Source organism: Xiphias gladius, chromosome 5 (assembly GCF_016859285.1).
Source record: "Xiphias gladius isolate SHS-SW01 ecotype Sanya breed wild chromosome 5, ASM1685928v1, whole genome shotgun sequence".
Taxonomy (NCBI): Eukaryota; Metazoa; Chordata; class Actinopteri; order Istiophoriformes; family Xiphiidae; genus Xiphias; species Xiphias gladius.
The window spans coordinates 8,510,551-8,522,893 of record NC_053404.1 but is presented as its reverse complement, the minus strand read 5'-3'; the positions used below and the strand labels follow the sequence as shown (position 1 = coordinate 8,522,893).

The window sequence follows — 12,343 nt, the reverse complement described above, 5'->3', positions numbered from 1 at the left end:
CTTTTAGCTGTGCAGCTAATGACTAGCTAGGCCTAATTACAGGCTGCCTGTGCAGCACTGGGACATGATATTCCTTCTCTGGATGGTTGTTAACTTCCCCCACAGCCAAAGCCCAACCCGACTCCAATTACCTCCCCAGCCTTCTTTGCCCACAAAACCCCAAATTACCTTTAAAGGTGTTGTATTGTTCTTTTGGCAAGGTACACAGCAGCATTTTCTACTGTGTGCACATCAGGCACACCAAGAGGCATCAGAAGCATCTTGCTGACAAAAATATTCACGCATTCTCCTTCAAATGCAAATTAAAAAGACCAATTTGCTTACTAAATAAGCAAAAAAGACATCAAAAAGAAACTGCTTGGTCTTCTAATTGTCTGCTTTGTGAGTGGAAAAACAAAGATGATTAATTCTACATATAATCATGCCATTATCTCAGAATTAATGCTGCAGAAATTTATTTGGCTGAATTTTTCCTCTTTTGTCATCTGGAAGACATTTAATATCATATGTCATATTAAATCCAGCTCAATAAAATTGGGAAAATGAGAAAATAGCAAGACCCAAAACCTCACAGGGAAGACAGTTTAGAAAATAAAGTTTTCCAGTTAAATGGTTGTTTTATATCCATAGCAGACTGAGAAAGGCATTTTAGTTATTTATGACATAGCAAAGCTCTACAGCTAAATTTATAAAATCTAAATGAACATCAAGAAAAATAGTTCTGAAGATGTCAGAGAGTGTTAAGATGAGGACAAAATTGCACCAAACTGATAAAAAAAAAAAAGATGCAGTAAAATCCGTGCAGTGTGAAATAACTCTCGCTCAAAAAAGCTTAAAAAGACTGTGGAAGCTAGTGCACACTGGACCAATTAAGAAAAAACACGTTGCTGCCTTTCGGGCTTAAATCCCATGTTTTTCAGAGAAAGTATCAGGGTTAATTATCGGTGAATACTCTTTTTAGTTGGAGCTGTGTTGGCCTGAACCGATGTAGTGTATCTCCATACAAAATAGAAACTGGGGGACATTGTCCACATTTTGTTTCTCCATATGAGCACTTCACAAGACGGATGCTCTTCCCATCCATCCTGTCCTCCTCCCTGTCTCTGGAGTGAGTGATACGGTATTGAAACCATATGCCCCCCTGAATTCCTCACGGATCCTCCCATCCCGTCCAATCCAAGCAGTCCACTGCTGGCTGCGGACACTCGGCTGTCACGAGGGGGGCCTCCCTGCTTCCTGTGTAGGATCTAAATATTTACACTCCCCACAGTCCCGAGTGGTGAGGTGGAGAGGTCTTGATGTTTTGGGTTACATAAAGTCCAGTCCTCCAGGACACATATTTAACAGATTGTCCTTGTTAGAGCAGATTTTTTGAGCAGATTCACTTTGCAGGAAGTTTTCTCATCTTCCTGATAAAGACTGAGACAAAAAAGCAGACTACAGTCAAACTACCTTGTGAATTTGCTTGCAAAAGTAGTTGAATAGCAGATTGTTATATATGATAGCATTAAACTATTTCTCTAAGCTATTAATTGTGAATTTACATTTGAAACAAATATTCCCTAATAAATATTCCCTTATATACTGGAAGAGTACTGAGATGACATCCATTACAGGAACGCTAACCTACATTGTGAGCACATGGTGTGCATGTTAGCCCTCTGATTCACAAGTGTACCCCAGTATCACCTCATCTCAAAATATCTTGACTTCAAATCTTAAGAAATTTTAGGAAATCTCAAGCCAAAGGTGAGAGCTGGGTATAGGAGAGTATAGGTCTGGAGCCAAAATTGAACGTGTGGTACACTCTAACTGTCCTCTAACGTAACAAATTATAAGTCTTTGTTCTCTGTTACGTTAGCCAAAGCTTTTATCTAACGCAATTGCTGAAAAGCACTGCAGGAATTCAACTTACAACCTCTTCTGTTAACAGCAGCGCAGTGTAACCTAGTGAGAAAGGAATTAAAGGTGCTCTGAACAAACAGAAAATAAAGCCAACAAATCCCAGCAAAGGATTTTTAGAGAGTAGCAGTAAAAAAAAAACCCCAGCTTTCCTACAAATATGTCTGTATGCCATACAGGTGGTAGAGCCATTAAATACAGTAGCAGAAGAAGCAAAGCAGTGGTAAATCATAATCCCAGGTAATCAGCCAAGTTGGGTCATTTGTGGCTGTGTTTTTAGGTACCAGAGGACCAAAAATTAGCCAGCTATGACCCAGATTCATCTAGGTTTGGGGGGTGCAGACTTAAGCCTCTTTGGGCTAAGCATCAGCTTCAGTTAGCAGCACTGTGGCTATCACTGAGAGAGTCCAAGCCCCCGGAATCAGCACAAGTATACTTGGAATGACAGTCAGACATAAGTCCAGAAAACAGGTGTGCCGAACTTGGGCCAAACAATTTTGGCTACCTGAAGGTTAACAGATACAAAGCCTTATGGGACGTTAAAAATAGCAATATTATGTGCTATGTAGACTATAGTGTGATGTAAACTTTCCTGAAATCAGTTTTACCTATCTTTCTATTTATGGAACCAAGATAACCAAGATTTCAGGCTGACATTTCTGACATAAATCCATGGTAGACTATACAAGTATTTCCTGAGAAGTTTAAGTTAAGTTGATTTAAGTTATATAATGTTATGATCCTACAGTCCAGTATCCATAGGAATTATGTCTATGTTGGACAATTCGGCACCTCACAATTTACATCCAATGCCAATGTGCAGTACCAGCACAGGAAGTAGTGTGCAATTTTTGTTAGAGGTGGCAAGCTCGCCTTTTAATAAGCTACAACAATGATCTTTCATTAAACCTAACTTAATGTTTTATTTGTCTTTCCCTGACCTAAACCACCGTAGTTGTCATACGCAGAGATTATATGCAACATTTTTTTTTAAACGTTGGCATTGGATGGAAGAAAACTTTGATAATATTTATTCTTAGAAATATCACCAATATTTAAAATAATAGAGTTGGTTGAATGCTTGGGATATTTTATTTACTGTTCCATACAGGGCTCTGCTCTGGTACATAGTAGAGTCAAAGCTTTGAGCTATGAAGGCTTAATATTAACATGATGCTTCAACTGTCAAATTAGCCAGGTATCAGACTGATATTAACAGCAGGCAGTAGTGCAGTCGCACAATGAAGTCTTACAGGAGCATCTTAGCTTTATGAGCTATTAATTCTGGCCAGAATTAGAAAGCAGGTGAATGGTGACTGGATTAGGGTTTGATTTAATTTGAAAATCTTGCAGAGCTCATAACACCAGGCTTATAGCTGCTCATTACAAAATTTGCAGAATAGGAAGAGGAGCGGGGAGGACTGATGAGGAGGTTCAGAGGGTGAGTAAAGTCTATATCTTCAAATTTTTAATATATTCACTATATAGTTCACGATTTCGTGTCGCTGCCATTTTTAAAGCATTGTCTACTATTTCTCTTCCGATCATACACATATTATTTTTCATTTTGTCCCAAATTTTTGAACCCAAATTCTTAAACTTCTTTCTCTGCTATACTCTTACTCCAACACCACCTATCTATCTCATACTCAACCTTTCCCATCTTTACTTTAAAGTCTTTTTATCTTAAATTCAAAGCCAAACCCCCAATCCAACTCTCAATCCCCTTCATAAGTAACATATCTTATATATTGTAGGTTTTAGTCTCCTGGTCGACTGGTTGATCGGTTGGACAATATGCTCTTTTCCGACCAAATACTCATTGATCGGACAATCACTGTTGTTACTTTCAAGAGCCACATCAATCCGTTATTTACTGCGGTGGTGGGAGGGACAGACTACCTGTGAAAATGGTCAAGGGGATGTTTTCAAAACTTTGAACTCGCCCAACCTAACAGAGACTTATACGTGTATCTTATTTAACGTTTATGAACATTTACTCTGAGTTGGCTCCAAACTAAGTGACACCATGTCAAAGTCATTGGTGTTGCTGCATTTTGTTAAAATGGATGACCAAAAAGTAAAGGGCAAACTTTGCAAACAGCAGTTTGCATATCACAGCTCAACAACCAACATGGCATATGATCTAAAAACGGTAGGCTAACTTGTCTGCGTTAGGATGCTCCATCAACTTTCATGTTTTATGCTTGAGGCTTTGAGTGTACATTCCTCAGTAGTTCTTGTGCTGGGATCACAAGTTGATATAGCTCTGTTTTCAGAAATCATATGAATCTGGGCAGGAGCATGCAGGTACGATTTGAGATTGTTATCATTTCACTATAAAATAATTAGGTTAAACTGATTTAATATGCTGCAAATACAAGGCTAACAGGTAGAGTGCACTCCGTGCACTGTGGCTGATTTAGTTAATCTAGGGATAATGTGCAGATTTTTTTTTCCACCGCAAATAATCAATTGGTTGAAGACTAGGTACTATTTCAGTCGAACAAGATTTTCTTTGGTTGACTACAGCCCAAATATATTACAATGAAAAAAACGTTATTCCCTACTCAAGATGCATCTTTCAGGATTACTGCACTACACTTAATCCATAGAGAGAAACTACACTAAAAACAGATTTTGGACATCATCCCTGGGCTAGGATTTTGGTTCGATGGGGGCAGATTGGAGAGATCCAGCTGAAGTCAGGTCCAATTTATCAAGTGTCTCAAAGACAACAGTTTTAACCAGAGTTCAAACAATTGCTACCCATCCACTGATTGTAGTGAGGTCAGGCTGAGGTCGGTTTTGTGTCTGATTGTGTTCATGGTTGCACTATGTGATGAGGTTGGTTAAAGTGTAATGTTCGTGTAGTTGACATAAAACTGACCTGCCAGGCCCATCCCTCTGGATCCTTCCTGCGGTTGTGTGGATCGGTTGTGATTCTGCTGGCGACGTTTGCTGCCAGTGGAGCGGGCTGTGCGGATGTACACTTCACTCACTTTGAAGAAAGCCACCATAAAAGGCTGCTTCTCCAGTGCACCATCACGTCCTACAAGCCCTGCCTCCTTAGAACTGATGCTCTGACCTGTTTGAGAGGGCACAGCATCTTAAAACTCCACAAGGCAAGATTTACCACTATGGTTGTCATGTTGCCTAAATTACATTCTGTCTTCAGTTATGATTATTTTGTTGAGAGGAATATAATTATTTAAACTAGTAACAGGTAAAAATGTAATATTTTCTTTCAGCTATGGATTTTTGTGATGAAATTCTGTTCATATTATCCCATACCGCTGCTGGTCTCCATGCTGACGTGCAGGCCCAGGTTGTGCACTGGGCTCATCACCCACAAGTTGCTGGTGGCAGTGATGTCAAACTCCAGCCAGCCCTCCTCTGCTGCCCACAGGCTGCGAGACTCCAGCAGAAACAAGTCTGCCTCTCTGGGAGAACATGGGAGATGATACAAAAGAAAAATAGCTTGGTTTAAAAATAATATATGAAATTATTTTTTTACTATATAAACTTTTCTCAGAAGAAAAAGTAGTCTGAGGGATAAAATAATATCATTATAAAAGTCAAACTGAGTGGAGATGGTTAAAGAACCAAAACCTTTTTGGCTACATCTTGCAATGTAAGATAGACATCTAATGAAAAATATGATGAATAGGTGAGAAATTTGCAAATATTATAAAGCCTCCTAATTTAGGGATAATTGGAAAAGATGCACTCTAACCGCTAGTTAGTAACCATGTTAGATTTGTTTACCAGGATTTTAAGTCTTTGAGTCTTTTAACATCTAAAGATTTTGAAGGTCAAAATTCTTAAGCTGAAGGTTGCATTTTTGGGCAACTATCACACTGTACTACAGTCATCAAAAAGGCTTAGTTAAACTTGAGAATATTACAAATATCTAAGACTTTTTGACTCCATAGTTAAATGTCTGGCAACCCAGATGCCAAAGTCACAGTAATCATGCCAAATTCAGCATGTTAGGTTAGCACATTTTTCAAAAGATATACGCCCACAGTCAATAAAACAGAGAGAGAGGTATGTTAACATAATTTACAATATACCGTATGAATGAAATCAGGCCTTAGAAAGGATTGTTTCAAACAGGAAAGAAAAGACCCACGTATTGCCACAAAAGATGCAGTGTAACCAGTCTAAGTTGACTAGTTTATTTGGTTAGGTAAAGTTTAAAAACAGCCAAGCTAGTTAGTAAGCACGTTGGCTTTTGCTACCAGGATTTTTAAGTAAATTTTAACTACCAATTTGTCAAACGGGAAGAAAAAGACAAATGTAATAGAACTATGGAGTATTTAATTAAAAAAAGAGCTGAGGACCTGTAAGGAAAAGACAGTGTGTTAGCGATAAGAAGGCCTGTCCTTCCACTGTCCCACTGTTACAGTAGTAATAACACAGCATTGGGTCTGTCAGACCCTCCTCCAGAGCCAACATCAAAGCCTCGCAAACATCCAAGTGTTCGGAGAATCCCCTGCAGTCATGCATTAGCAGCCTTTCTTTATTGATCATTAATGAGAGTGTTTCTGATGGTTTTGGTATGAGCCTCTTCACCCTGTTCTTCCTCTCTCACACACACACACGCACATACACACACACACACAAACACATCTTGACTGATGGCAGGGGTCCATCAGAGAACTGCCTGCAGGGTGAAGGCTACTGAGAGCCTACTGTAAAACTTCTTATTTACTGACTGCTTAAATGAACTGGAATAATCATGTCAAGGGTCAAAGTTGTATTTTTACTAAAATAAATCTCCTTTAAAAGTCTTGTCAGTGATTGTTGTTAAAAACAAAAGGTGGGAGAGTTTAGCTGACAGCCGGCCTGGTTATTACGTGTGCTTTCATCTTTTGAAGTGCTGAAAAAGCATAGTTGGACTATTAAAGCAATATGTATGTCAGACATCTGGAAGGAAAGGTTGCAGAAGTTCTCCATACAAGAAGGAGATTCTAATTCCTGTATTACTTACAAACAAACAGGATTTGCACCAAACTGCCCTCTCTCAAGATGATGTCAGACCTGCCACATTTTTGGCATTGTAATCCCTCACATTCCTTCTCTACTGTTAGCAAAACCACCCTGATCAAATGAAAAGTACAAAAGGTGTCAGGCTAATTAAGTGCACTATCATTACGGCTTGGAGTCAAAACAGGTGTCAGGTTTTTACGGAAAGGAGGGGCATGAGAAAGTTAATCGGCTCCCCGCTGACTGGATGAATACCAAAAGTACAGTTGTGCAAAAGGCGGAAAATGGGAAAAACAACAACAAAGACTTTAAACTGTTGTCTCGTATAAACCGTGAAACCTCTGTGAAACCATTATTTAATCATTACTTACATAAGTGCATAAAGAAGATTTGAACAAAGTTTTGCAGTTATACATCAGGCTTACAGTTACACATCTATCATTTGTAGGTGCAAAACGTTCACACAGAACCCAATTGTATGTTTGAATCCCAAGTTTACAGCTATAAATTAAATCTACAAGTACAAATCAAATCTATGGGTACATTTGTCCCACATTTGACACTTCCTCCTGAATATCCAATGGGGATGCTCAGATTAACATATCATTTGATTATCCAATCAGGAATATAATTTTGCTATCCAATCATGGTGACAGTGTGGCGGGCCTTCTTTGTTGAGTCTTTGGCTGTAACTATACCTACTACCTTACTGCTTGTTATTGCGATTTCATGGTAAATTGGGTTAACTACTATCTGGAAATAAAAAATATGATCCTAACGTTAGCTAATTACGGGACGTGTACATGAATGATAATAAACTAATCTCTTCATTGTTAAATGGTAAAATTGCCAGCATTCTCTGATAATGTTACCACTGTGGAGCAGAAATTAGGTTTTTATGAGTCCATTATGAGATAACGTTATTTGAGTTAGTTGAACGAGCTGCTATCTTGACGCTACGTCATGTTACTTTAACCAGCTATGACCCACAATCTCTTTGTTGATATTGGCTGACATTACTGCCTTTCAGAGGCTGCAGGTGGCTCAGTTTTACAGCTAGAGTGCAGATACTAATATCATATTAAACTAGTTCTGAAGAAAAAGGTCAATTTCTGCACACACTTACCACCTCTGCATTGTTTTTTTGAAAAAAGTTGATGTTTTGGTCAAAAGATGTTTCTCAAGACATTAGCTCATTGTAAAGTGATAGTGCTTACAAAAGATGACGATTACAAGTGATCGCCAACTGTCATAGGCGTGTCCACAAACCATTTACCATGTAGTTCATGGTAAACTTGTTCATGTTCAAACATCTTCAGGGTCTTCTTCGCCGTCTTGGTTGCTCTGTGGTACTTTGGAAGGATTTTTGACATTATTATTTTATTTATTTATATATTTATTTGAGTGGTTCAGTTTTGCATCAGCTTTTTGGTGTCAAGTCAAAACTTGCTGCAGGGATCTGACACATAATTGAGCTTGGGATTGGCCATCATTTACTTCAATCACAATGTTTTAAGCCCTTACACACTCTAACCAAAACACCATGTTATGACAAGTTTATGACTAAAAAAAATTTAGACACATCTCAATGTATCTCAAAGTAATCTTCACCTTTCAGCTCATGTATATCACTTCTATTTGACATCTGCTGTTTACCTTTTATCTCCCCCTAAAGACTCAATGGGTCACAAGGAGTTAACACTAAATAACTCCACAGGGCACACAAAGTAGATTTCCATGTGTCTCGGTCAGCTTGTACAAACAAGAGCTCTCTCCCATTGGTTTTGCATTGGTTTGTGGCCAACTAGTATGAGGAAGGGCATGGATTGTGCAGAGAAAGGACTCTACTAATATCATATCATATATTATACCAATATCTACCGACATCATCATTGGTAAATGATAGGGCTGGTATAGTTGTTATTTGGAAAAATAACCTTTATTTGTGCACTTACTTTTATTTACTTTTTCAAGAATCTGCAGAGACCTGCAAAAACCTGATGAAGTTTTGGAAGTTTGGGAGGTGCCCATCGTGCAGCGGGATCTTCCACGATCCCAAATGTGCTTCCAGTGTCTCTGGCTGCCTGGCCACTTCTCCACATACCAGGACTTTGAAGATGCCCTCAAAATTTCCATCAGCATCAGTTAAACGGGATTTGGACTTATTCAATTCAGACAGACAGACAGACAGAACCATGGACATGATTAATTGATTGCAAGTTACAAAGTTTAGCAAATTTTATTAAAGTTAAAAAATTTTACAGTTAATGTTTTTAATGTTTATTACACATACACATGGCCATTTTATTGCTCTAGTGGTTGATTTTTCACCATGTTGCACATACTGTCTATCCCATTTGGCGATGTCAGAGTATTTCTTTGGAGGTAGCATCAAAGAGTGACCAGACAACGCTTTGTTTCTGAAAGCTGCCGTAGGTAGGATCTTGTTAACTTGCCTGCCATTACCCTTGACCAGGGCACTGGCATGAAAGCTAAAGCTTGGTTCCTGGGTGCCAGACTGTGGCTGACCCCTTCTCCTAAATAGTTAGGATGGGTTAAAGTCAGAAGGAAAATTTAAGGTATTTGTAAAAAGGTGCTTTAAGATATTCTTGAATGTTGATGCAATTTGTTGTTTTATGTCAAACTGTTACGTCCCCTTCGGGAAATTACTTTGTCACAGTACAACACAGCAAGCTTAACAAAGCTTAAAAAGCTTAACATAGATGAGGTAAAAAAAAAAATTCAAATTAAGAAAAAAGTAAGGTATACAATTATACAAAAATGTAAAAATAAAAATAAACCACTTGTCAGGTATCTGACTATACAGGGTACAGGCATTTATGTAGTTATGTACAGGGACATGAAAGACGTTCTGCAAAAGACATGCATTCAGGTTTGTGCAGAAAGTTAAATGTCAACTATAAATTAAACCACTATACTGTGGCTGATGAGGGTAACTGCATGGAGATGGGTAAGGTAACACAATTTGGCCTTTTACAAGCACACAGTATCTTACAGTGAATTGAAAGCACAAATATTCACACTACCTGCATGCAGACCAAAGCACTATAAACCAGTATACATCCAGCTTGATTTCTGTCCATATGAAGCAAAAATGTTCATGTGCTAAATAGAACATGAATACAATTCACGTTCCCAGCCATTGTTCTTAGTAGAGTTGCATTTTCCTGAAATGCATGTAAACAAATTATATGCTTGACATTTGGGAAATTTGACACACAAATGGTAGCATGCACAAATGGTACCATGAGTGGTACTAAAGAACATTTTCTCATTCCATGCAACTGTGTAGAAAATGGTTTATAGTATCTGCTGGCATTCCAGAGAGTGGTGACTCAAATTCAGGGACCAGAACTCCACTGTTTGAAGTGTCAGGGGTTATCAGTGCACTCTTCAAGTCACCATCTGGGTCTGCAAGGCATTAAAGAGGAGGGGGGGGGGGGTTGGTTGGTTAGTATACAAGTTTTTGTGAAAGGCAGAAAATAATAAAAATCATTGAAATTTCCAGGCAACAGAGAAATTCATCTCTACATCACCTAAAGGTATTCCTCTTCCTCAAGTGGATTTATGATGTCCCATTTCCCAAAACTGTTCAGGAGTGTGGTTGTGCTGTCTGCAGGGGATTATCAATCTTAGCCAGCTTGTTGGATAGCATGTTTTGAGGGATGCTTGGAGACATGGTACAAAGATGTAGTGAACACGGCAGAGATGCAATGACAGATGTGAAGGAGACCATCTTCATCAAGTATGTGAAGCACATAACAGATGCAAGTAACAGCCATCAAGTGTCACACAACAATGTCGTTATATATCTAGCTAATGCCACACTGGTATTTAGTGCTATGCCTGGAAATCCTCCATTATATTGTTTTCACTGCCTTTCTACTCTATATCGCCAGTTGTATTGCTGTCCTTGCGATTCTTGGTGTTTACATTAGTCTACCAAACCATCACATTAGACTACATGAATGAATGTTTAAACAGGCCAGGGTATTATGTTCAGTGAACTACTCATGTAGCACACACTGTCCATGTATTACTTGCTAACGTTACGTGACACACACTGGGGGAATCAGGTGGACCTAATCTCTGCAAAATATCAACTAAATAGCAAACCTTTATAATTCAACACCAAGCTCATTGTTCAATTCAATTTTATTTATATAGCGCCAAATCATAACAGGGGTGTTTCAGGGCACTTTTCATGTTTAGCAGCATATGGCTGACATCAGTAATCTAGTTATTTCTGCAAACCATCATGGCGAAAAATGTTCTCTTCATTGCTGACTGAACTACTGTCCTAATTTTAGATTCAGGAGCTCAACTTGATTTTCCACCTCCTGTAGACTCATATTTCAATGTTTTGGTCTCAAGAGTTACTTCAGTTAATATTAGTATATTTATCAGGAGTTTATCTGATTTGATTGATTCATGATCTTATTTGAGTGTCATAGCGCAAGCAATTGACCCCTTGGCAGACTGCAGGAAAAACTGCTTGAAAGGCTTGCCCCCCTGGCACCACGATTGGATAGCAAAATGATATTCCTGATTGGACACTGAAGTGACAAAATGATATGTTAATCTGAGCATCCCCATTGTTTATTCATGAGGAAGTGTCAAATGTGGGACAAAAGTACTTATACCCATACATTTTGTTTGCACCTGTAGATTTAAAACTTGGGATTCACACATACAATTGAGTTCTGTGTAAACTTTCTTCATCCACAAAGAGATAGAACTTCAAATCTGATGTGTAACTGCAACCCTTTGCAAATCTTTTTCATTTGTTCAAAAATAGCACAGCTATAGATCTCCTTATGGATTCAAAAATTAAATCTATTTGTTCAGATATTTTGTATACGTTTAAAAATTTTAATTTATACCTTTTTTACACATTCACACATCTGAATGTATAGAAAATGTTTTACACATTCAGATATAATGATGATACACAGCTACCATACTTTTGACCCTATTTGTCAATGAGTGTCCTTACAAAGATAGAAGTACAAACATGTGTGTGTGTGTCATCATGGCAAAATGTGGTCCTGGGTACATCCACTGTAGCAGGAGCTACCACAGAGGCAGTTTTGAGAACTTTGGCAGGTGTTTATATGTCTGTCTGTCTGTGGACAGACCAAGATGCAGTCACGAAACTTTACAGGTGTGTAGCTGAGATCAAAATATTGGCCTAGTTCGAAGTTTGGTGTGGTCCAACCCATGAGCACTGAGTACTCATGTAATAATGTAGTAATGACTACAGATGAAAAATACCAATAGAGACTTGCTGTTCTTTGTTCTCTGACCATCCTTTGATGAGGAATATACATCCTTTGTTGTGTGGTTGCTGTTAATCTGGGGATTCGGATCTGCATGTGACTTTGGTAGAGTGGGTTGATCAGCAATGTCTGCAGGCAGTCTCCTGTCC

General features: G+C 38.5%; 2 protein-coding genes across 3 annotated transcripts in view; one reads left to right on the top strand and one right to left on the bottom strand.

The window, feature by feature from the left end:
• txndc5 (thioredoxin domain containing 5) overlaps window positions 1-10,329 on the top strand; it is a 44,205-nt gene extending 33,876 nt beyond the window's left edge. The window contains exon 10 of the mRNA XM_040126712.1: window positions 8,869-10,329. Coding sequence (XP_039982646.1) covers window positions 8,869-8,895 — 27 coding nt within the window. The 3' untranslated portion in view covers window positions 8,896-10,329. The remainder of the gene's footprint in view (window positions 1-8,868) is intronic.
• bmp6 (bone morphogenetic protein 6) overlaps window positions 1-12,343 on the bottom strand; it is a 55,106-nt gene that overhangs the window by 9,162 nt on the left and 33,601 nt on the right. For both annotated transcript variants that reach the window (XM_040126709.1, XM_040126710.1), the window contains exons 3-4: window positions 5,197-5,345; window positions 4,793-4,990 (exon numbers count right to left, since the gene is read on the bottom strand). In XM_040126709.1, the coding sequence (XP_039982643.1) occupies window positions 4,793-4,990; window positions 5,197-5,345 (347 nt within the window). The remainder of the gene's footprint in view (window positions 1-4,792; window positions 4,991-5,196; window positions 5,346-12,343) is intronic.